The sequence below is a fragment of the Channa argus genome, chromosome 18 (genome assembly GCF_033026475.1).
Source record: "Channa argus isolate prfri chromosome 18, Channa argus male v1.0, whole genome shotgun sequence".
Classification (NCBI taxonomy): Eukaryota; Metazoa; Chordata; class Actinopteri; order Anabantiformes; family Channidae; genus Channa; species Channa argus.
This window is the reverse complement of record NC_090214.1, coordinates 3,012,902-3,039,096: the sequence shown is the minus strand read 5'-3', so window position 1 is coordinate 3,039,096 and position 26,195 is coordinate 3,012,902. Positions and strand designations below refer to the sequence as shown.

General features: G+C 39.5%; 1 protein-coding gene across 3 annotated transcripts in view; it reads left to right on the top strand.

Moving 5' to 3' along the window:
- Positions 1-26,195, top strand: part of zswim6 (zinc finger, SWIM-type containing 6) — a 40,207-nt gene that overhangs the window by 5,568 nt on the left and 8,444 nt on the right. The window contains exons 1-7 of one of the 3 annotated variants that reach the window (XM_067484197.1): positions 17,385-17,536; positions 20,263-20,619; positions 21,492-21,640; positions 22,836-22,986; positions 24,716-24,895; positions 25,677-25,853; positions 25,948-26,094. In XM_067484197.1, coding sequence (XP_067340298.1) covers positions 20,490-20,619; positions 21,492-21,640; positions 22,836-22,986; positions 24,716-24,895; positions 25,677-25,853; positions 25,948-26,094 — 934 coding nt within the window. In that variant the 5' untranslated portion in view covers positions 17,385-17,536; positions 20,263-20,489. Of the gene's footprint in view, positions 1-17,384; positions 17,537-20,262; positions 20,620-21,491; positions 21,641-22,835; positions 22,987-24,715; positions 24,896-25,676; positions 25,854-25,947; positions 26,095-26,195 lie in introns of those variants that run through there. The other 2 variants (XM_067484195.1, XM_067484196.1) reach the window with 2 other exon arrangements.

Sequence of the window (26,195 nt, the reverse complement as noted above, 5' to 3'; positions counted from 1 at the left end):
GTCAAAACACATATGTTAGCTTCAATGGGACTCACATTTGCTAAGCACATTATTATTTTCAATGTCCATCATGTATAATATGATATATATATTCCTTTCATTATTATTTTATTGACGGGGGTTGTTAGAGTGGTGCAGTCTGTCCACATTTGGTCTGAGGTGAGGGTCACAGTCTCAGATGTAAAACCAAAATGTTTTGTCTAGGGAAATTGATCTTTTCTGTCTGAGAGCTAGTTGTGGGTTTGTGTGTGCTCTGCTGCCCCAGAAATAACTGAGTTTACAGCAACATTACTGTTATTTTGTACACTGAAGTGCAGAATTTGAGGCCGAGTCTTAAAGTCTGTCAGAGGCCTGTTGCTTCATACTCAGAGAGTTGATAGGGAGTGGTAGTCTGCTGTCACTGCAGACTGTGGAGTGCAGCGGCACGTCCTCCTGGGTCTTGTGTATCTGTAGATTTCCTCACATTTCATCATGTGATATTTGAGAAGTCTGTTTCTGTGGACACATGTTAGGTTGGGTTTGGTTCTGCTGGGAGCCCGACATAGTGTCACCACACAGTGAAATCTCACTGGGTCTCTGTGGTGCACTGTAATCACTGGGATGACACCAACCAGAGTCCAGCCAAAACATTGCCCTTTCCCATCCTGAAAAGGATGTTCTGACCATCTGAAGAGCTTCAGTCTTCTCAGAGTATTTACTTCCTTTGCAGTTGTTATCATATACCCATTTGCAGCTATGGAAGAAACCATTGCTTCATTTTTAATTACTGCCTCTTTTACACTTGTAAGCTGTGCTGGAAAAAAACAAATACATTTACTAAAATACTTTACTAACTACAGTTTTGATGTATTGACTCTGCATTCACTGCATTTTAGAGACAAATATTTTTGTCCAAATCATTTATAACTAGCAATTGGTTTCCTATTAAAATCAGATGAATGTGAAATTCACCAGACACCTAGCAGTATGTAAAGTTATTCAAATTCAAAGTATTAGATTTAAAACATATAATTATGCAAACTGTGGATAAGGTTGTGGAAATCTGCTTCATCATTACCAGCTGCTCCAATAAAGTGACAAACACATGAATATGCACATTACTGAGGCACATAATGCTTCAACAATTATAATCCATTGATGTTACATGAGTCAGTCTACATGAAGAGATGACACCTTTTATTTTTTTTTTAAAATTGCATTTTGAATGCAGGACTTTTACTTGTATCAGAGTATTGTGCGTTTCAGTAGAATGTGTGTAATGTAAGTCTTTTGTGAACATTGACATAGCTTTGAATTTCAGAATTTGCTAGTTTTCCCTGGTTGGTAATTGTAAATTGAATATCTCATGCTTTGTGGATATCTACCAGACAAAACAAGAAATGCAAAAACCCCACCTTTGGCATTTTTTACTATCTCAAATGACAAATGAATATTCAAGTGTGTATATACTGTAATCAGCTGGTAAACTGGTGAAACTAAGTGATTGAAGTTTTGAGAAACAAACGTTAACTTACTTTGTTCATTTCACATTGAATGGTGCAGTCTGTACTTAAATCACTGATATTGTGGTCTAGTACATATTTATAGTCTTTATGGCTAAATTCAGCGCACTGCATTAAAATAATGTCACTGTCTCATCCAGGTCACATCTGGAAAAACAGTTTCCTAACCTTAGAGGGACCACCTGGAATAAATAAAGGCTAGAAAATTTAACCTGAGTGCAGCACATAGAGGGACTAACTTGTTATTTAACACACATTCACTTGATAATTTCGAGAAACCTCCCCTTGCATTTACTGATTTGTATACACTGACCCACTGGCTGGATTTTATAAAGAATAAGTATCTGCAAAAAAAATAAAAATACACTACAGTGACTAGACTGGTATGAAATTTAGAAAAGAGTCAGTTTTCCCGTTGCTGCTTCAAGTTCTAGAAACCCTATCAGATATTTTTACATTTGTAACTAAACTGTAATTTCTGCTTACACATGAACTGAAAGTACATAATTTTAGCCGGCTTATGTAACATTTAAGTTGTCAGAGTGAGACCTTTAAAGAATAAGGCTGCCATCAGATTTGTTTTTCCTTTTATATCTGCAAAACTCATGAATAGACTAAAATCAGAAATACTTGGCTCCACCGAGTTCTGTGAAGGTTTGAAACTTTAGAAGTGGACCACAAATATCTAGTTTAATTCTCAGAAAAGGCTCAGAAATTTTTACTCAGGAGGAAACGGTGCCCTTTTTGACACAGGACAGTGAATGACTCAAAGTAAGTGGCATTATATGGTAATTATTCAGGTAAATGACAACCAAACCCATGAATAGATTGACAGACGATTAATCAACAGTGGTTCTTAAGAAGATATGGATGCGAATGTTGGGACCCTCCCACAAAAAAGAAGTGCATGAAACTGACAACAGTGGTAAAAGGGGAAAATTCTTTAACTTTGCTTTTAATTCTTGATTCAACATAATATTTCTAAATAATACAACAAAGGCCGAACCAAACATCAACATTTTCTCCAATTTAAATATGACTAATTAGAAAATTGAAGATGTGTTTATGTTGTTGATTACTGGAAAAATTTAGTTTGAAATATGACTATAATCCAGGTATTTGTGAACTTTTCTAACTACACTGTCTGCCAACAATTGTATTCACGTCTGTGTGATTAGTAATTGTTTCCTTCATTTTTTAATCAGAAATCCACTGTTTCCAAACCCTTAATGTAATTTTTTTTTTTTTTTAAATAAATGTTGTCTTGTTGTGGACATCTGTCCACAATTCCCTGATCTGTATTCCTCTGCTGTATCCCTTCTTCATTAACCTACATTTGGAGGACAAAATGGACATCTACTTGGACATTAGGAAAATGTGATTTGTGTGACCCTTTTTCATGGTATTAATAGGCCAAACATTTAATGAATTTAAAGGTTTCTTCAATAAATTTGCACTGCACACGAACCAGTAACAGAGGTTTAGAAAAGCTTATTTAGAATAAAAATCTTCCCAAAAGTAAATTTTAGATTTTTTCTTTCTAAAAGTCATCGTATCATGCTCCAACAATTACTTGCCAAATATGTTCATTCATAAAAGATTGCAAATGTAAGTGCATTTCTAAGCCAATGGAATACATCTATTTGAGTTTAGGGTCTTTATAATAACCGTTTTTCACAACTTTTAATGGATTAAAGTTGCAGCTTCTTTCAGGTTGATTATGACATTAGACAAAGATAAGTAGCACTGCAGTCAAGAAGCTCGAACTGGGGAATGATTTGCTGTTTTCATGTAAAATGCAAATCATTTTCCTGTTCATTGACTTGGCAAATAATTGACTAAACGTTTCAGCTTTAGGTGCATTATTTTGGCTCTGAGTGTGTAGAAGAAAAAGTGGAGGGGTCTCTTTTCATTGGGAAGTCTGGGGAGTTTTCTTACACCCGACACTGTTTCAACCTGCCACCGTCATCACGTTATGGGACCTCTGGCCCTCATGGGGTGGTCTCCAAACAGGCGTGCCATTCGGACCTCCACTCTGCAAACGGAGCACTTGGTGAATAACATGCAACGTGTTGGGAATATTTTAAGCATATTAGCACTATTCAGCATTTTCTGAGGTCATAAGTGCCAAATGATATTGATCACCTCTGGATGTCCTGTGTTTTCTAAAGCTGTGGAAAGGACACTGGAAGGAAGGAGGAGGAAAACCAAAATAAGTGTTTGCTTAGAGGCCCGTGGTGAGTGGTGCAGAATGCCCGAGCTTTTGTCTTTACGGAGCAGGCGTCTCACCTCCCCCAACATGAGCGTTACTTAAAAGCAGCTTATGAGCAATGCTTAGCTTTTAATGGGAACCTTAAGGTGCCATCAATCCGAGGCTGTTACCTTAGAACTCGTGATAAATAATAATTTTATTATGAGTGTGAGTGAGTGAATGAATGAATAAATAAATAAATAAAATCTCCTTCTGTCTGCCAGGTTCGTGTCAAAGAGGATGGTCCTGGACATAATTACGACTTTAATGTTGAATTGAATGCAGTTTACGTGGGGAAACAATAACAGAAGGAAGTCAGGTGCTGAAGTGTCCTTCATTTCCTGAAGCCAGTTTATTCAAATGTAAACCTAAAAGCATGTTCCATGTAAAAGGAAGATTTGCTTTCTACTGCTAAGAGTACATAACCTTGTGCTTGTTGAAAAGGAAGAAATGGCTTGTATCACCGTTTGTAAGACACCAGAGAAGTTGTGTGTCGGGTCCCCGTAAGAACAGCAAATGTAACTCAGCTGTTGCCATGAGAAAGCCCCTTTAAACTCTTTCCACTATTTTTATCCTTTTAAGTATCATTTTAGTTTACATATTCTCTCACTTCTTATTTTTTAACACAACCGGTTGTTTTTGAATGGCTCTAAATCTTTGAATTTCCCCTCAAAAAAACGAATACAAGAAGTAGAGGCTGAAATATTCCACGCTCCTTCAAAGCCATGGATTATGGGAACATGGGCATCCAGGCATTGACCAGCCAAAGGCCTTCAGTAGTATAGTACCACAATACTGTATGAAAAAACCCTTTTTGGGGGGTTTGTATCTCGTCTTGGTCATTAGTCATATCTTCATTTCTCATCACGGTTGTCGAAAATCTCACAGTGCCATCTTCAGCCTTGTTTGTTGTTGTTATGGGGTCTGGTAAAGACATTAGGCTTTTGGGCTGATTTTTCAAATGGCTCAATTTGGAGCCTACTTCTGAAAACGAACTTCTGAGGGCGAAGGTGATGTATGTAGATTGGACCTTTTTAAATATAGTAGTGAGCCTGCTCTGCCAGATAACACTCTACCATCTGTTCTCAGTATCTATACACTCAAGCTTGTTAAATCATCATAGTGTTTGCTTAGCCAAATTCATAAAGTGCCCAGACTGTGTCACATAATGTGAGCCCATTGAAACTCCCACTCAGTGTTGTCACGAGACACATAACCATTGACTTCCTGGCTGCCTCCTCCTTCAGCTCTTTGCTCAGGGATCTCCTGTCTGGTTTCAGTTTAATATTCTACCTCTTTGCATGCTCCACCTTTTTTCACCTTTATCTGTAATAACAAGCAAATGATCTTGTTCACCTGGTCCAACAGTAGCTGCAGGCCTTTTCCCGACCTCCAGCACAGCTCCCTGAGTCACAGACATGTCCCTGCTTTGGAATCGGCGCCTTAAGCTTCGACACGTTATTTAGACCAACAGGAACCGAGCTCATGGGCACATCCTGAAACTCTTTGATTATCTATCCATGCTCTGATGATTTCCAGGCAAACTGTTGCACAATCATGTTTCAAACTATAAATAATTTTAGTTTCTTCATAGCTTCATTGTTTCTACATATTTAGTCTTTAGATCTGTAACACTCAGTTTTTCCATTGGCATACAATGAATCACTCACTGCCTTCGTAATAAATTAACCATTTATATTACTCTTCAAATACAAATTCTCACCATGTTCCAACCTGTTAGTTGTAGGTCAACAAGGTTCCACTTGTTGTTTGGATGAAACAAGCCATTTAAAGGTGTTAAGGTATAAGACATTGTGATGGATTTTAGTGTCAAGCCCCACTACATTGATTTAATAGTCCACTATCATAAAGGCATCACTCTGCATTTCTTTATTTCCATTTGGATGTTGTCTTAATTACTACTCTACATTCATATTTTACTGTAAGCACTGGAAAACCGTGAACAATCGTAATCAGTTTCCTATATCCCTTATTAATGTTTACATCCCTTTAAAAGTCTTAAAGTTAAAAGTTCCGAAAAAAATATGGCTCAGTAGTAGCCAAGTTCATTCAATATATATATATATATATATATATATATATATATATATATATATATATATATATATATATATATATATATATATATATATATATATATATATATATATATATATATATATATATATATATATATATATATATATATATATATATATATATATATATATATATATATATATAGTTATATATATATATATATATATATATATATATATATATATATATATATATATATATATATATATATAGTTCACCCCACGAACAGGCTTTTTAGTAGTGAAGAACCGTTTAGTTTGTTTTTTTATTTATAAATCTGATTTTACACCAACGTATTTACCTTCGCAGTGAAACTCTCCATGAGGAGTAAACAGGCCTTTGTGTAAAAACTGTGCCTTATTATGAAGGAATATAATCAGCAGATGCTTCAGTAATGGAGATAAAAATCCTGCTTTGTTCTGCTTGATAGTCGGCTGTGTGAAAGAACCAGTAGCTCCACAAAGCTAACTCTCAATTACACACCTCAGATTACACAAGCTTTCACAAGCCCTGCAAACATAACCGGTATGTTTCTGCACATACAGGGCACGTCTGGCATGCGAGTACACGTTGAGTGATTGTTTTCATCTGTTTAAAGATGTGTAATGTCAGTATGTGAGTGATGGAAACGGAATGCACCTGAAAACTGTATCAACTTGGCTTTTAAAGCAGGGAGGGGCAGCGAGAGAAGGCAGGAGGATCAGATGAATGTGTGTGTGTGAGTGCTGCCGCATAATGAGCTAAAATGAGGGCATTAGAAAACACTTTGGGTGGAAGAACTTTCACGTTCTGCATTCAAACTCCTTTGTGTAGCTCCTCAAGATGAAGCTAGAAACGTTCCAAATTTTGTCACATCAAGAATGAAGAGAATAAATATAACATTATATACTGTAGTGTGACATCAGTACTGCAAACCAAATATTCAAATAGCCAATATTTGGCTGAAGTTTTATATATCCACTGCTTGTTTGTGGCTTACAGGAGTGAATTTATACACGTTTATATACAGAGAGAGTTGAGGCACATCAGTAATAGGTCAAAAAATGGCTCGAGAGAATTAATTAATGTTGAGAGAGGGGAAAAGGGGAGAAGCTTTAACCCCCAGAGCCCACCCCTCTGCATGTACCTGATCAAAATAGTTGGTGATTGCATTTCTTTCACTTGACGAATCAGCTTTCCAGCTGATTGCTGCAGCTCTAGTTGTGGTTTAGTCCGCTAACTGTGAACAATCTGGACTTCTCCAGGGTCGATCTTAAGGACTCGTTGCTCGAGAGCAGCTCACCATACTTGTGTACAGAACTGAAGTCCAGACTTTTGTCAGATTAAATAAGGATTTGAAACGCATGTTCTGTATGTATATTTTGAGCAACAACATGCTCCAGGCTAATCTTTGTCTCGGTCTCACCGAGAACAGCCGTTTAACTGTCGGCATAACGTCATGCCTGTAAGAGGAAAGAATAGTTTCCTATAGCGTCACATGGGAGGAGGGGCCAGCCACTGTCAAAACAGGATGCAGGTCACATTTTATCGTGGCAAAGCATCAAACCAAATTTACACACCCCCAGCCTCCTTTCTGTTTGGGCCAAACAGACAGTGCATCTTGCTCAACATTTCTGCTGCGGTAGGTGTGACTGGACTGGAAGATAACAGAGACTGTAATCATGCTGAATCCTCATTCCATCCTCCCGATCGAGCTGCTTGCTCTGTGCATGTGCACGTGGTCGCTCTCTTAACAAACCAGCTCCTTCCTCACTGCATCTCATTTACCAGCTGGAGCTGCCTGGTTGTTTCGGCCGCAATTAGATTCATCAAATCTCCTGGACGTTTCTGTGCGTCGTCCCAGTGACTGTTTCATAGACACAAAATGAGTTACAATCATGATTATACTCGCTGGCTGCAATCTCCCCATTGGTGAAAACAAATAGCTGTACATTTATATACTTTATCTAAAAACTGATTTGTTGAATTTTCTTCCAAACCCCTATATACTTTACTTACTCCACTACATTTAGAGGCTACATTTGTGCACATTGGCAGTAACTAGTTGTAAGAATAGCAATCATTCTGATAATCTGTAGGCAAAAATGCAGTTCTAGTTTGGAATTTGTGCAGATTTGCTGTTTGCTTTAGGTGATACTAAACTTAAAAAAACATACGCAGACATTGCAGCTGGTTTTAGAAAATTAATGTAGTCAACATGTTACACTTTTTGTTTCGTAGTGTTTTTTAAATGTGCACGGTTAGTAAAAATACTTTTGTGATTGTAAAAGAGAGGATTTAACAAAACAAATACACATACAACACAAACACACAAACCACATTTACACGCACATGTTATTGTAATTGATTGTGATTATAATATGTACAATTGACTGTAACATGATGGAATAATTGTGTTCAGACTTTATATTGGTTTGATTTAGAATTACTTTATTTCACTGTATCATTTTCATTCCATCTAGGCAGTTTTCCTTAGATAGACTCCTGTTTTAACTGGTATTCTCTGGATTTTGACCTATGAAGACGTTAACATACGGTTCAGGATATGTGCTTTTTATGTTTTGAAGTTTTTCTTTTTTATTGATATGGTGTTTTTAGGGAATGTGATCAAGGATAAGATAAATACACTATTTGCAGACCCATAATTTAATCATTCTGTCTTCCAATTTCATATTTACAATGAAATAACGAATGTATTAAAGCGTATTTGGAAACCTTTTGATTTTATCTAATGGAATTTACAGCACTGCATGTAAAGACTGCTTGCAGGTTTTGATAGACATCACCAGTTGCTGGGCATCTTCTCTGAAGCAAATGGCTTGTGCAGGCAAATTGGAATGCTAAAACCCCACGCAGAGACCTCTCCAAAAATGGAACCACACTAATAAAGTCATGAAAATTGCTACCAAATACAGGATCATTTTGAAAATAACCAGTGCTTACGTGAAGCTGCTGTAGCTTAGTAGAGATAAATAAGTTTGAGCATTAACAAGACCTGGCTCTAAATGATTCAGTGACATGCTGTGAGTCATCACACTCATTTGGTTCTCACTTTATGACTTCTCTAGTCTCACTGTATGTATGCAAACACAGTGTGAATTGTGAGGTATGAAAATATACTTACAGGAAAGGGTTAGCCCAATGCTAGCTGTCAGTTTTACCAAGCAGATGCTGTATGTGGCTTTGCTTGATCTTATTTGAGTCACTAGTCTGCAAGTGTCTCTACAACTTATGAAGACATTGTAAATGTAAGAGTGCATTCACTAAATTTGACAGTGCTCTGGCTCCGGTTAGAACTTTCTTCTCCACAGGCTGCTTCTGTACCAGTTCCACCACACGCTCCCATATAAAACACACACACACACACACACACACACACACACACACACACACACACACACACACACACACACACACACCACACTTCAGTGTTGTCAGGCTGTTTATGACCTCAAGGAAGAAGCTGCGGGTAGTTCAGAGGTCAAAGGTGACACAAGTGCTCATGAAGAACAGCTCGGGTTGGCTTGAACTGCAGCGGTCTACAGCAGGTGTGAGTGTCTGTCTGTTTGGACAGATGCACAATGGCGTGCTGGACTTTTTAGATACCCCGCCGGCTTTTCCATCTGTTATTCTGCAGCAGTTAATTTGCATGAAATGTCACAACACCGTATGTATATAACTTGACACCACCTACATGTTTTACAGCCTTACAGCAGTGTTGTGCATATTTAACATCAGCCTTGTATATGTACAGTAAGCTGTAGACAGTGCATACAAAATACAACTCTTTATTGTTTACTTGCGTCATTCAGACTATTTGTTTCATAGCAGAGACTTTAAGTTTGATAGAGAGAATCAATCCATCTTGTATTTTTTGAGTGAGCTTCATTGTCATGACATTTACCAGGGACTCATTGTGTGTGTGCTCCTTGATGCTCTGACATCACGAGTCACATGCTGTATGCTAACGTGTGTAGCATTTGAAAACCAAATTCAAAGATTGGGGTTGGGTTAAGCATCATGGCACAAGCGCTTGGGCTACCAAATGTAGACGACCTTGTTTGGCTGCCTGGTTATGTACTGGTCCTATGAGGGTCTCCCTGTTTCTCATTCTAACATTGTTGTGACTGTATTCATTAAGATGTCGCATGTGACAAAAACCTTTTCCGAGTCTGAAATATGTCATAAATGCCTCATCTCCTCTAAAGTATGTAGCAGAGTGTCCCGGGGAGACATATGGGGGCTGCTAATCAAATGCAGTCAAAACTTCTCCCCCCATGCTTGTATCATGCCGTTTGTAGAAAATTGAAAACTCCTTTTGTTTTTTTCTGAAACTTATTTTAATGAAAATGATTTTAAAATAAGATCATATTTAACCAGTTATTTAATAATGTAAGTAATATATACAGAAAGCCGTTAGTATCTTTGAATCCCCTTGTGTTAAAAAGTGAATTGTTATGCAGCCATATTTAAAATTACATTAGCTTCACCTATACCAGGTGCAACATCAAAGTAATGTTTCACAATTATATTACAGTAATATACACAGTATATTAGTCAGACATTCTGCAAAATACTTGAATGCAGGGCTTTTATTTGAATGTGTATTTGATACTTTAACCAAAGTAAAACATTGGTGGTGGATGAAGCATCTCCATCAGTCGTAGTTAGTGTATCATTATAGTGTTTTGATGAGCCTGTGGCACAGCACACACTGCAATCTGTGGAGACGGTGGAGGGAAGTGGGGACGTTCAAGGGGAAAACAAAATGCATAAAACAGCTGGAGTTCCACCAGCACACTCCCACAGGAGCCGAAGAAACATTCAGGTTACTCCAAGTTGACTTCATCCACTCAGACTCGTTTTTCCCCCCCAACGCATTTGTTCCCACAGAGCGAGTTTCTCCCATCGGCCTTCTCTTGGCCTCCTTCACTGGTGCCTTTTCCCAAATGGAGCTGATGCTTCAGTTCAGCTCGTATCTTCTTTCTGCTTATTTTGGTCACTATTTTAGCCGATGCTGTGATGTGTGTATAATTTTGAGGGCTCAGAATGCACCAGTTGAACATGTTGGGAAACATTTGTGTTTGTTCAGTGAGATAAGACTGGAGATATCCCTCCTCTGATGCCTGTTTATAGTAGGACAGCTTAGCATGAAACTGGGGAACAGGGGAACGGGCTAGTCGAGAATTAGTGCAATGCGCAAACTAGACAAAGGTAGACTAGCTCTTTCCACCATAATGTATTTCTGGTGGCTGTAGCTTGATTATTATAATTTATTTTCCATTTTTGATTTAAAAAGTGAAAATGGCCTCTATACCCTCAGATCTGTCTGGTAAAATCACATGACGACTACAAGAGTCCTGCTCATCTCCCAAACTATCATTCTTCAGTTTTTATATGGACTATGCACTTTATTGTTAAACAGGGACCTTAGACACTCATTGGTGGATTTTGTTGCGTTTGGACACACTGTCATTGTTTATGCTGAGCTAAGATGTCCTTCATATGACTGAAGCCATTTTCCTATTTTATTTTCCACTTTCCATTTGAATTCCAAATGAAAAAATACTCCGTTTGATCCATACAAATCTAGATTATTATTACCAACAACCAATCCTGCAGTTGTTGGTTCGATCCCCGGTTCCTCCGGTCACATGTCGAAGTGTCCTTGAGCAAGACACCGAACCCCAACTTAGTTGCTCCCAGTGAGCGTTGGCCCCATCGGGGTGTGTGTGTGTGTATGTGTGTGATTGTGAGTGTGAATGGGTGAATAAGAAGCAGTATTAAGCACTTTTAGTGCCAATAGGTAGAAAAACACTATATATGTGCAGACCAATTATTTTATTTTTAAATAGTGAACTTAAGCTAGAAGGTTGAATTTTTTTTTTTTTGTTTACATAATTTTCTTCTTCGTGTTAAACTAAACTAACTTTCCCCTGTTTTCAGCTTTGTATTTAATCTGAAAACATGATCATTTTTATCCTATTCTAAGCAAGAAATGTCAAAAGCTGTCATCCCTAATGCTTTGATGCACATGATTCAGTGAGTAGCTAACACCACTCATGTCCTAGAAAACAAAATTTAATATACTGCAATCAGATCAACATGTAACCAATGACTAAAAGCTTTCATTTGATTTTTATTCCTGTCTGTGTGGGATTCCTAAGCTCATTAGCAGCAGCAGCTGCTCTGCGGAGACTCTGTGTGCTGTATCTCCGGAGTGGGAACAAATGCATTTGGAGAGAAGAGGCACTGGCTGCTGTGCTGATGGTCCTCAGAGGCTAAACAAATGACTTTCACTGTGCACATCAGGAACACACAGCACTCACACAAATGCTTTTAAACAGAAGGAAAAGACAGGGAGGAGGAAATCATCTTCACTCCTCTTAGGAGCTTGTTGTCGAACCTGATGTACATTGCTCGTCTTAGCAAAGACACAGTGAAGTAAAAATGTGAAGACGTCGTCTATAATCCTCCATGAACGAGCTTCATCACGAAGTTTCACGTAAACTGTAGTTCTTTTGACTTACTAGTTACGTTCATAAACATTGTAAATCAAATTGGACAATGCATCGCGTGAGCAGAAATACAATGTAATTAAGTAAGTAAGCTCTTCATTCAAATAATGTCTTATCAGCAAAATGTGCATGAAATTACAAAGCGAGTACACATGCTGCAGTAAAATGTCCCCTATGACTGATAAAGTCAACATATCTGTCTTTGTTAATGCTAATAAAAATTGGAGCAAGTTTTATATAGTTAGTTTAAAATAGTTGTTCCCAATCTAGGGATCAGGACCCAACGGTCATAAGATAAATCTGAGGGGTCATGAGACGATTGACAGGAAAGGAAACAAGAAGAGTTCTACTAAACCAAACTATACTTTTTTTTTCTTTGGCAGTACTTTTCCCTTATACTCTTGTACTAGTGTTTATGGATATATTTAAAATACATTAATTTTTTTTCGAAACTTTCAAGAATTTAACTTATTCTGGGCTTTAAACATCTCTTTACATAAAGCGATGAGAGTAGTTTAAAGACATAACGTATCGTTGGAAAAGCTAATAACATCTGAATCCACCAATGTTTATCTACGAGGCACAAGTTAAAATTGTCCAAAATTAAAAAATAAATACATACAAATGCCAAGATACGCTAGAGGTGTCTAGATCTTTATTTATCAGCAACTCTATATAATAGTAAATCTGTAAGCAGCGTTTTCCACGATGGTTTGGAATTATGTGCAATGTTCCTGCTCCAGCTCAGCACTCTGATGGACACAGATCTGCACTTTTATGTGAACGATCAACGAGGCTGGACCTGTGTGTGTGTGTGTGTGTGTGTGTGTACTGTCTGTCCTGGTGACTGTAATCATTGTGTGTACACAGTGTTGTCACATGTATGTTCAGTATCTGTTTCACTCCATTAAAGCCAAGGCTGAACTACTAAGAGTAACCGGAGCAGCTCCGTGAGCAGCAGGAAGTGTTCTGATGCTTTGGTCTCTGCTCTTAATACAGAATGTACACTACAGTTTTTTTTTTTTACATATTTCATTGAAAATCGGGTTATCGGTGTGAACATGTCAGGCTCTCAAATGTGACATGTTGGTGCATTTCTGTATCATTTTCGATAGTAAACGGAATATGTTTTGGTTCTGGACTAAGTCAAACAGCACAACACGTTTTCAATATAAAATAATAAAAGTTTCACTGCTTTTGAGCCAAACAATTTGTCAACTAACTATGAAAAGACAAAACAAAATGCTCATTGGTTGAAGGCCTAGATTATCATTATAGCTTCAGCTCTCACACCGTCTCCACTGGGATTGTTTACGTCACTAGAAATCTTTTCTCTGTATTAAATGTTGGGAGGACAGGGCAGTGGGTTAGCTGTACACCTTCTGTTCTGTTTGGCTCACAACATGGCGCACGTAAACAAAAATGAAGCACTGGTGATAACAACTTCTCTCAATCTTTAACATTGATATTAATCACTTTGAACCAGTTTTCAGACGTACGAACATAGTAATCAGCAAAGTCATGAATAACTAGCTTTTCGCTCATCGGTCATAATAGTAATGGATGTTGTGTAGTTTTACCTTCACTTTGTAAAAAGCAACTGCCTCGTGCCAACCGCCTTAATAATTCTCATATTACATAATGTACAAGTAGTAATATGTTTTTAAGTAATCTAGCATGTTTGAGTGCTCTGAGAGCTGCTCAGAGAGCAATCAATGAATGTGCTGCTGCGGCTATCTGCTCTAACACAAGCTGCTGTGCGGCTTCGACTGGTGCACTTCCACGGTTTAAAGGCTCGTCCCACTCGCCGCTCGATACCGACCAGACGGGCCTCGTCACACCCCCGAACGGTGGTGTAATGGACACCGCAAAGCAGTGACTTCTGCGGTAGGAGTCATTTTCCTGTCTGAGTGAGGAGACCGCTCGCAGTTTCTCAAGGCGGCGTCTCGATTTTCTGACACGGCTGAGGAATTTCTGTTCACTTAGACAAAGATGACTCCTTCGTCTTTGTAGTATTTCGGTGCAGTTTGTTGAGGATCGGACTGAAAGATAAAGCATTTATCTGACTAAATTATTATAGCTGGCTACATCTGGAGTCACTGTAGAGCTAAAGCTGAGCCTACACATACAGTTCACACAGAGCATGATTAGTATGTTTACACTCTAAGCTGTTGCTGGTTTCTTAAGAGGGACAAAGATTGACCCAGTTAACGCAAATCCTCATTGACCTCCTTTTGTGTTCACATGGAAGTGTGTCCTCCAGCTCACACACATCAATAACCCTTCCTCTTAACGTTCTACCTCGAACCCATGTGACTGTTCACTGAAAAAACTACAAAGAAGCAGCATTGTTGCTATATTGTGTTTGTGCTGTGTGGGTTTGATTTCTGTATGTTTGTGGTGACCTTTGTTCATTATAATATGTTTTCTGGCAGTCAAAATCTGTCTGTGTGGTAAATTTAATTAAGGGTTTTGTCTAATATTTGGTAATTTTAGCATATGGTTTACCTGCAGGTGCTGCGTGGTCATTTTAGCTTTTTGCTTTAGTTTCTTTTATGGTCATTTGACGTGGTTCTGTTGGTAAATTTCGGTTTATTTGTGGTTGTGTTTGGTGACTTTGCGGTTCTTTTTTAAAATCTCTTTATGGTAATTTTAAGTCTCCTTTTTGTAGCTTTGAATTTTTCTGTCACTTTTGTGTCTTTTATTGTGATTTTGAGTTGTTTTCCGGTAATTTTGCATTTCTGTGTAGTTACTTTGTGTCTCTTTGGGTTTAGCTTTACCCGTTTTTCTAGTCCTATAAATCCCGTCTTTAAGCTCCTAAAACAAAGTATGTAATCAGTCACTCTATTCAGAGGCACAAGTCCTGGGGCCCCCTTGGGCCTGGGCTGTGCCCTGCTTGTTGGTTTTTGCCACACTGGTTCTCATAGTATTCAAATGTCTTGCATCTAATGAGGTGGACATTGCAGAAACCCTATTTTACATAAATGCTATTAGTTACCATGGCAATAGATGATCTAATCAGTGGCAAGAAATGTGTTTTATTTTTCTGTGGGTTCATTGGATCTACAGTAATCCGTTAGTATTAGTAACCACACCACTGATATCTGTGTTATGTGGAGCTGATCTGAAACCAGTCCTGAAGGGCAGTTTGTAATTAGCAGTCTGTGGCCATTGACTGGTTGTTTACTTCTCCTTCTTATAGCCCCAGAGGTGCCCCTGCATCTCCATGGGTAAGAGATTAGCTTCCCCATTGTCATCAGAAGTGCACACACTCACTAACACAAAGTACATCTTGGCTGAGAAGCTCCCACTATGCCTGACTGGCCACCAGCTCTGGAGGCCGAGCAGACTGAATGGCTGACTGGTGTGTGCAGGCTTGTGTATAAAATAGTGATGTTGGGGGAGGGTCTGCCTGTCTTTTGTGTGCTGAGAGTGCTGTTTAATAAAGGCTTTGGTCACATAGCTGAGAATGCCCCCCTGCAGCCTCCGTTTCAGTGGGGCAGTGTTGCACACAGCCTCTGGCATGAAGGTCTCCTCGGGCTGAACTCTGTAGGGAGCTAAGCTACTGCTCTTTCACAGGCTAACATGCACCCCCCTCCCCCCCTTCCCGGGTACTAGCTGAGATATCCAGCACACACTGAATCCTACAGAGACTGCTTAAGTCGGCTTAATTTGGTAAAGTGTTAAACCTTGGTTTCAGGGCAAGAGTATTATCACGATATCTTTAGGTCAAAAAAAAACAACAAAATGAATGTAGTTTCCTCAAAAAAAGAATAAATGTGGATAAGCTACAGTTATTTTCTTGATCCATTCAGCAATAGCTTTGAGGATTTAAATAATCATTTTAAAATGTCACTTTGGTAAATCTGGGGAATTAGAACAGACATCTTATTACTTAGACTTTTTATTTGCCAAAATGACCAATCAAGAAAATGATTTGCAGATTTTTTATTTATTTATTTATTTATTTTTGCCACATTGTCGTCTTGGGTCTGTTCTAAGATGTTCACATTAATTTTGTATGTTTTATTAGCATGTTCTATGTGTGTGTTAGCAGTAAATATGTGGTGCACCCGTTGCATATTGCCTTGAATTTGATAAAGAATGTCTCAGCTCATAGTCTGCAGCTTACAGTCATCGCCTCACAGTGGACCTGTCAATTTTCAACTCGTGAGTCCATCTCCCGGTTTCCTACCAGTAAATCAAATTGAGATTATTTAAGAAGAAATATTGTAAAATATGTGACAGAATAATGAATTATCTTCACTGTTTGTCTCCGCTGGGTTGTATGGGTGTGCCGCGTATTAAATTGCATTGTCCTGTATATCGGTCATAAAATGTTTCCGTTTAGACATTGTACACCTGTAAAGTAAACGTAGGATTGTCGTGACTGTTAGTTTGCTTTGTGTGGAGTTTAGTTGAGAACAAACACATTGGAATCAGAAGTAAACAAAAGAAACAAAATTATAATTTTCCCGTTGTGCCCATATATCTGTATTCAACTTTGTGTATAATTAATCACTTAAATTATTAGAAGTTATTGTAACATGCTCAGTTACCTGTTGGGTCAGCACTGCACCAGTCAACATTATGAAGAAGAATTTCTTGCAGGACAGACTGCATTCATTTTAGCTTGGTGTACCTAATAAATTGGCAGCTCAGAGGATTCTACTGTGATTGTAAAAAAAAATGGTTTTCTGCTGCGGTGGAAGTGAAGGAGTTAAGTTTGGTTGCTATGCAGTTCACAGAGCTGTATTATGCAAGCTGTGAAGCAGACACACACTCACACACACACACTCACACAGAGGAAGTGGATTACAGAGTGCTGAGCTCAGGGCTTTGGCTCACCGCCAAGCACACACTCCTCACACTCAGCTGAGGGCATACCGATTTTTCCAGCCTCCTCCTCCCCGTCGAGCTACTCTCTCTCTCTCTCTCTCTCTCTCTTTGTTACGTCAGTAGTTCAGCTGTGGGCCAGGCATGACTGGGGCAGGGCTGCGTTACGCAGAGCGCCCTGCATTTTTCTCGGAGCATTCTTAAAGGCAGGATGTGGACTTGTGGCTGTGCGAACTTCAATACACTGTGTGTGTGTTTGTGTGCCGGGTCTGCTCAACAGGAAGAACGGCAGTAGGAACCAAAGTGCTGCTTCTGCTATTTCTAGACAGGTTTCACTCTCATATATTGTCTCCTTCCGCCTCTTTTTTTTCTGCTCAGTTTGGTGTTACACAGCTCCATCACACATAAACACCTACTCTGTTTGCAGCCTTCCTCCGCCCAGCAAAGGTGACACATGGCAACTGTGTGGCGTCTGTCACATGCGTGAGAAAATTTGAGCAAATGGGAAATCCAATCTTTTAACTTAATGTCCCGATGCTGGTGTGTGTTTGCATGCGCGTTGGTAAAAGTCAGCACTGTGGCAGAGATCCCAGCTCTTTGTTGGCAGCTAAAGCTGAAGTTACTTGCAGATTTGGACGCGCGCTTATGCAGGTACCAACAAGACGGTGATCAGGAAAGTTCAGTTGGAAAGACAAAGCGTGTTTAAAGAAATTAACACTTTTTTTTTTTTTCGTGTGTGGAACATAGTTGCGACTACGAAATGTTTCCTGTTAACATAATGAGCATATATTGTTAATTTAGGTCAACGGAAAACTGTACAAATATTGATACTGAATCTATCAGTAAAATGTTCTTCAGCATTTTCTTTTCCCTCAAACATTTTGATCTGAGTGTGATAGTGTTCATGGGGACATGATTCTTGGGGTGCAGAGTGACCAATACACAACAACATAACCAGCCGGGAGCATGCACTTGTTTTCTCCTTCAACAATATTATCTTCCTTCATTTCTGCGATTGGTTTGTTTAAGTTCACAAGGTCACGTAATAGTTCAGAAAGTACCACCACACACCTTCAAGAGCTTTTTTCCCTGTTTGCACTCGCACTGCCGGTAGGTTGGTATCATTTCTGTATTGATATCCAATAAAACGTGTTTTATTAACTTTCTTTTCAGCCAAACTGGCATTAACTCGTCCTATTTCGACTTTGACACCAGCATTTAGCTTCCAAAATGACATATAACAAATTTGAAAATGCTACAATTTTATTTGTTTTTTTTTTTTTTTTTTTACTTTTTGGTTCAAACTTCCATCAATTGATGACTGAATAGTGTGTGACATTAGCATCAGAAACTAACCATACGCATGCGTGAGATTCAGTCCCCGGTGTCACCGCTGGGCCAGAACTATCAAAACACTGTTAGCAGATGCTTTGAATCCCAGCGAAAAGGTTTTCCCCAAAACGTTCCACTGTCTGTCCACAACTACCAGCTATTTATGTGGTGGAAACCGTTTTCTCTGCCACTGACCTCTTCAAGCGACACCGCGGCTTCTGTTTATAATGTGAAAAAGTAGAAGTTCACGAGGAAGAAATGGCGTTGCTGATCGTGAATGATTAGACCTGAGTCCGCGTCTTTGTGTCTATAACCTTTTTTAAATCCTCCAGACAAACTCTTCACACGAGAGAGTGCGTGAACCGTGAAGCAGATGACTCGGTTGTTATCAGTGTGTAGGCTTTGTTGAACAGCAAGTGGATTTGGGCTCTTTAATCGCAACCACTGCAGCAGCAGCTGCTTCATTTCCGCGTAAAGACAAACTGCCTACAGTGGAACCGAACCCGTCCAAGCATCTCGGCTGCCAGTGTAGGCAGATGAAAAACCCTAAACCGTCTTCATCAGGCTTGTTGTTATCACTGGTAACACTCTAACCCAGTCGGAGACACTTCTGGTAACTGCAGAAGACGTTTAGTCATAACAGATTAGCTGCACAGTCATTTCTGCCAACTCACGTCTCATGGACTATTTAAACCTCTCTCTCTTTCATGCAGCTACTTTCTAGGGGTGGAAAGTACATTTGCCCAAGGACTCTTCTAAAGAACACGCTGCCTTTTTCTGCTACTTAAATGCATATTAGAAGCAGATGTTTGATCTTTTTACTCCACTACTTTCTATGTAAAATGTCAAACAATTCATGATTCTAGCTTCACAAACATGAGTATTAACCGATTTTGATATCGTGACTCTGGTTTGGACATGAGCGGCAGTGTGAAGGGGCCACAGGGAGTTTGCAGTACTTCTGAAAATTGTTTGAACAACGAGAAGCTAAATCAGTAATGAAAACAATTGTTGTTCTTTGAAAAAGGTTAATGTGAACAACCATAAAACATAACGGCAAGTAAAGTGCTGCTGGAATAATGCATGAGCATTCATTTAATAACCTACAGGTATCTTTTAATACTTTGAGTACTTTTACGTTTCCCTGATAATACTGACAATTTGTAAAGCTTTAGTGTGGAATTAACACATTTACAGTCTGTTTCTCCATGTATGTTTAGCTTCCACACACACACACACACACACACACACACACACACACACACACACACACACACACACACACACACACACACACACACACACACACACACACACACACACACAGGCTTTTGCTTCTTTGGTTCATTGTACAGTAGCAGGTTTCTCTGCCCGTGGTGAAGTGATCCCATCTGTTCTGACACAGTGAGTTCTTCAGGGTCACATAAGCACAGGAGGTGTTGTGGAAGGGAAATGAAAAGGAAATGAGAATATTTAGGTCTTTGTGTGCTGCTTCCTGCAGCTTCACTTGTCTTTTTGTCTGTTCTGTGCCCCCTTCTCTTCTCTTTTCATGCTGTCAGCACTTGCATGAACAAATATGACCCACAAGTTGAACCACATTGCAGAGAAATGTATAGTTTAAAGTTGGAAGTATTTGCACAAAGATGTTCATATGTGTCCAAAAGCGAACATCTGTTTTCTTCAGATGACAAACAGTAAAATGTAAATAATTTTTTCTGTGTAGGGTTTCACCTCAGCGGCACAGTACGAGAACCTGCCACGTCCTCGGAGCCCGAGCTGCTCTGCAACGTCAGCGTCAGCTTCGACCGCTGCAAAATCACAGCAGTAACGTGCAGCTGTGGCAACAAGGACATTTTCTACTGTGCCCATGTGGTGGCGCTCTCTCTGTACCGAGTGCGAAAGCCCGAGCAGGTGAAGCTGCGCCTGCCCATCTCAGAGACTCTTTTCCAGATGAACCGAGATCAGCTGCAGAAGTTTGTTCAGTACCTGATCACAGTGCATCACACCGAGGTGCTGCCGACAGCGCAGAAGCTGGCCGACGAAATACTGTCACAGAACTCCGAGATCAACCAGGTTCATGGTGAGTGCAGGTCTTTGTTCAGTAGGAGAATGGACTGAGTTGGATTAATCTGCTGCTCATTATCCTGCTTTGTTTTTGTTTTTTTATCTCTTGTTTCACACAGCAGAAACAATTAACGTATTATTGAAATATCTGTTGAATATTGTTGACATTACTTGGTTATTATGTCGGTAGTTTGGTTACAGACGCGACCTTCAATACTTGGGGGACATTCTGTGGATCCTTTGGTGGAAGTTGTGGAAGGTTTTGCTGTGTTTTTATATTGGAGCAAAACATTGTGTTTTTATGAGAGAATTAGATACTTAAAATAGTAAATATGAAACTATTTCAGGATATGTATGAGTTTTCATTTTGTGGTAATATGTAGTACCTTGTTTGTTTATTGTGTTCTCTGTGTTACAATACAGTTTTCTTGCAACAACATAAATAATTCTGTGACTTTGATGCCGTTGTTTGCAGTGATTTTAATGACCATAATATTATGTAATGTATATTTAAGAAAGATGTTTACTTTGTAGCCAATCGGTTGTTTCTTTGCATTTCGGTACAATTTTGAACCAGCATTATTATTATTATGGATTTAATCCTCCACCAGTGATGCGTGTTCAGTGTTCAATATGTGAATTGTACTTCGTGGAGGCTTTATATTGATCCATGTTTCTAAAAGCTTAGCCAGCATTGCATTAATAGTAGTGGCATTAATGCAAAAGGTGAATTCTTTGCAGGTACGTTTGTCTGCTCCTCCCCAAAACAACACAGATTTTTTTATTTAAGTCCATTTTCAGCTACTTCCGAGTTTTTAAAATGAATGATAATCTTCATTTCATTTTGATACACTAAGCTGATGACCGTTTTCCATTGTCCGGCCACAGGAGCTCCAGATCCGACGGCGGGGGCCAGCGTGGACGATGAGAACTGCTGGCATCTCGACGAGGAACAAGTTCAAGAACAGGTCAAGCTCTTTCTCTCCCAGGGCGGGTACCACGGCTCGGGAAAGCAGCTCAACTTACTGTTCAGCAAGGTAACGGCCCCCAGAGAAGTTAAACACCGTGTCGGCTAAATGCATTCAAACTCCTTAACTCAAACATATTTCAGTTTTCCCTTCGTCTGTTCAGTTAGCCAACTATACTTTGAATTTTTTATTTCAGCTTTTATTTATTTTTGCTCAACTTTCCAGTTTGTTCATTAGTGGCATTGCCTTTTGTGGAACTTCTTTAGGCCACTGAACTACTGAAGGGTTGTTTTACTGCAAGTCCAGCAACCGTCTGTGGAGTAAATGGTTCTTGAGAGAATTATTATTATGAAATTATTTTCATAATGTGGCTAAAACAGAGTAGCTAGCTGACGTTGATGATTTTTTTTTTTTTAAAGGTTTGATAGATTGTTGGCTTTTACATGTGCCACTGGTTTTTAAAATGCCGGTCTTGTAAAATACATATTTGACCAGTCAGTGATGCTCAGTGATGCTCAGTGCGTCCATCAATCCTGGACCTACAGAAGCTGCCTTTAATAGAGTTAAAGGGATGTTTTCTTGGGACCAGGAACCTTTTGTGGTTGCTCCACCTGCATTTCCAGTGGCTGAAACAGCTTCTAAATTGACTTCCAGGCGCATAGTTCCACCCTTTAAGAACTGTCCTGTTCTTGGGGTAGTTGCTGTTTGAAGGTTCAGGAATTAGTGGGGTGAGAAACAACCCACTACTTCAACCTTGTGGCTTAGCAAATGGGTTTGGTTGCTACAATAAAACAGTAACTGAAACCGGTTTTAACTTCCGAGTGTTGTTTCTATGGTGGCGATGATGATGATGATCGCTTGTGTCTTCAAGGTTTCACAATATTCACTTAATTCTTTGTGATGCCATTTTTCAACTTTCTAAAGTGCACCGGTTGCTTTTGCAGCAAACAACATGCTGCTTCGGGCTTGATTGCAGGATATGATGTTGTTCTTCCTTCATACGGAATGTTGGTCGTTACGCCAAACTGTTTTATTTTTGTCTCATTTTACCAGAGAACTTTCCGTCAGGATGGAAGCTCTTTGTCACATTGCTCCTTTGAAACCATCTGCCCAGACAAAAGTAGAGCTGTTTACCCTGTTCTTTTATCATTATCTAGTTATTTATTGTCTCTGCTGCCTCGTGTGCTTTTCTTATACTTGCTTCACCATCTCTTTTCTGTTTCTACTGTGGAAGCTTTTACCCACAATGCACCTGTCTCTGCAGGTGAGAGAGATGCTGAAGATGAGGGACTCCAATGGAGCTCGCATGCTTTCGCTGATCACAGAACAGTTCATGGGCGACCCAAGACTGGCACTGTGGAGGCAACAGGGAACCACCATGACGGACAAGTACAGGCAGCTGTGGGATGAACTAGGTACAAACACGCCGCTCTTACTATAGTCGTGAGGAGACGCGGTTAAGTGCAGTCTCAACCGGTTTAGCCTAACCATTCCATCACAACCCGACTCTCACAGGAGGCAGAGGCACAAAAACCCAGGGCTTGAATAAGAGTTTAAGTACTTGCCTAAAAAAGTTCCCCACTTCAACGCTCAGTAAAGAATCTGAAGTGGTGCTTCCACTTCAGATTCTTTACTGAGCGTTGAAGGTACATGTTTTAAAATGAGGTCTAGTCCAGATTAGTTCCACAGGTGCCTCATAAATAAAGTTTCTGCTGAAATCTTCAGGTCTTACTAGGTTTAAGTCATGTACACAATCGAAATGAAAGAAACCCTTTAAAAAAAACCTGATTTCTGAGCTCTTACTCTGAAAAATGAATATTTCTCTGATTCCGTCTATTCAGAAATCAGGTCTTTAGTCAGCAAACATAAAAAGCAAATCCTTTCCATGTTCTTTTTCGTCGGCTTTACTTCAGAATGTTGCTCTGTGTTTCGTCACTCACGTCTCTCTCCTGCTCCTCCTGCCCGTTGTCGTCCTTGCCGTGGCCTTAACAAAGAGACGGAGGATAAAGACACCCATCCTGTCCCATCCCCCAATCCTCAGCTTCTCTCCCTCCCCCATCCACTTCCTCGTCCTTATCGCTGCTTTTCATCAACCCCCCCCCCCCCCCCACACACACACACTTTATACCCTTTTTTTCCTTCCAGTTTCATTTCGTCATCTGTCATCGTTTATTTCTCCCATAACATATTCATTGTTCCTCTGGTATTCATGTTTAATAGCAAACAATACAGAGAATCCCAGCAACAATCAGTGGGTTTCTGATTAGTCAAGCATTAAAAATTGATTTATGATAATCTATTCCGCATTTTCAGTCATGTTTTAAAAGTAAAAATGTCCCCTGGTTGCAACTTGTCTCCTTTTTTTTATAATTAAGAATCGTCAAATCACTTTACGTCAGATTTAAAAAAAAAAAAAAAAAATCAAACATTTTATGGAATTTGCTTCCTTTTTGTTTGCTTCACGTTGCAGTTTTGACTACACAAAAAGATTATCTGATTATTTAAAGTCAAAGGCACATTTTAGACCGAATTCAGCTTGGTTTGGATGGGCAAAAGTAAAACCACTGAGAAAAAAATCTATATATGATTATATAATATTAGTTGTAGCAACAAGTTATTGCTGAACAATTCTTGTTAAAAAGGTTTTTATGTAGATTTCCATCTTTGGGAATGTCTACGATTCCCAGCCAGGACCAAAACAAGAAAAGAAAAGAAAGGTGAACTTATTCCACATACAAAACCTCGTCAACTATAGGTTTTTTTGTGTTAAACCATTACTCAGCTTTATGTTGTAGAAAAACTAGAACATCAATCAGTAATTAGAATGTACATATTTGTTTATTAAAAATCTAATAAAAAAATAAAGTGTGATTTTTTGATTGTACATGTTTACAGTAACTTTGGGCTAATACAGTCTTTTAATTCCACATTACATTAAGGCCACAGCTTTTATATTCATGTCATTGAACCGTCTGCCAGTTGAGAGATGACGAAAGAATTAGTTCTGGGATTTGTACGTGTGCTTGTGAAATTAAAGTAATATTTTGAAATGAGTTTTTTTTTTGTTGTTGTTGATGTGGGATCACTGCGCAGAGTGTGTTTGATCTTGAAATGTTTAACGTCTGTATGTCTGTCCGTGTGCAGGGGCCCTGTGGATGTGCATCGTTCTGAACCCCCACTGTAAACCTGAGCAGAAAGCTTTCTGGCTCCGACAGCTTCGCAGGTGGAGCAGCATGGACGTCTGCCCCTTGGAGGATGGTAACCATGGCAGCGAGCTGACCAACTTGACCAACGCTCTGCCCCAGGGCCCCCCAGGCAACCCAGGTGAGATGACGCGTCTAGCTGAAGCTCAGACATCACCTGCTTTCATTTATTTATCTCCAAATCTTTATTACTGCGTCTGCTGCTGGTTGTCTTCTTTCAGCCCCCCTTTTTAATCAAGTCTGCTTCCTTCAGTCTCAGTGCCTTCAAGCCTTATTACCTTTTTTAGTGCAGTTAATGGAATGAGCCTAATAGCACAGTTGAGATCCTGCAGCTTTCTGTGTCCTTTATTCCTACATGTGCTTCCACTAAATCAGGGAAAATACAGACAAGCAAATGTTTCTATCAGGCAGTAATAAAAATGTTTCAAATGAGAAGATGGTTAATACTGCTGCTGTGGTCTATAATAATCCATCATTTGTTTTGTTGTAATGATACAAACTCTTGTGCTGATAGACGAGATCATTTTCAATGACTTTATGTTCAGGCTACTAGTCACTGCGCCTTTGCTTCTGTTACCTTAGAAATGTCTTCACTGTGCTGCGTGACCGTAATATCGTCCACTTTAATGAGGATCTGAGCCTTCTAGGTCAAAAATATTAATATAAAAAAGTTTGAATATAGTCTTTTTTTATTATTATTATTCAGAAACTGCATTTCCCATAATGCTTTGGGGGATGCAAGTAAATAAAATAAGTAAATTGCATCGTATCAAAACGTAAGCCCCACTGAAAACAACGTCCATCGTGTCTGAGCGTATTGATATGACTGAGTTATGTTCGTGTGTATTATTCTCACGTCTCAACCTTTTCATGGTCTGAAAAACCTCCCTGCTCGTTGTCAGATTCACTTGCTCGGACTTACCGGACCGTGTTCACGCGAGCGATCGAGGCCTGTGACCTGCACTGGCAGGACCCCCACCTGCAGCACATAATCACCGAGGATCACTACGCCAACTACTGTTACCATGACAACCTCGACAGCTCCCTCTTCGACGCCCGAGGGTGGCCCCTGTGGCACGGTAAGAGAGCAGGGATGCGCGCGCTCAGAGGGCAGGCAAATGACACCAACACAGAGAGACGGAAGGGTTCATTTTTATTCCTTTGTCTCTTCAGAGCACGTCCCTACAGCGTGTGCCAGAGTGGACGCCCTGCGATCACATGGTTACCCCAAGGAGGCGCTCAGGTTGGCCATCGCCATCGTCAACACACTGAGGAGGCAACAGCAGAAACAGTTGGAGCTCTTCCGCAATCACAAAAAAGGTCGGCCTTTAATTCAGCGTAGAAACGTGAGCTCTGCTCTTCTGGGGTTCATCGGATTGAATCTCATCTGTTTTAATGCATATTTGTGATACTGTGCTACA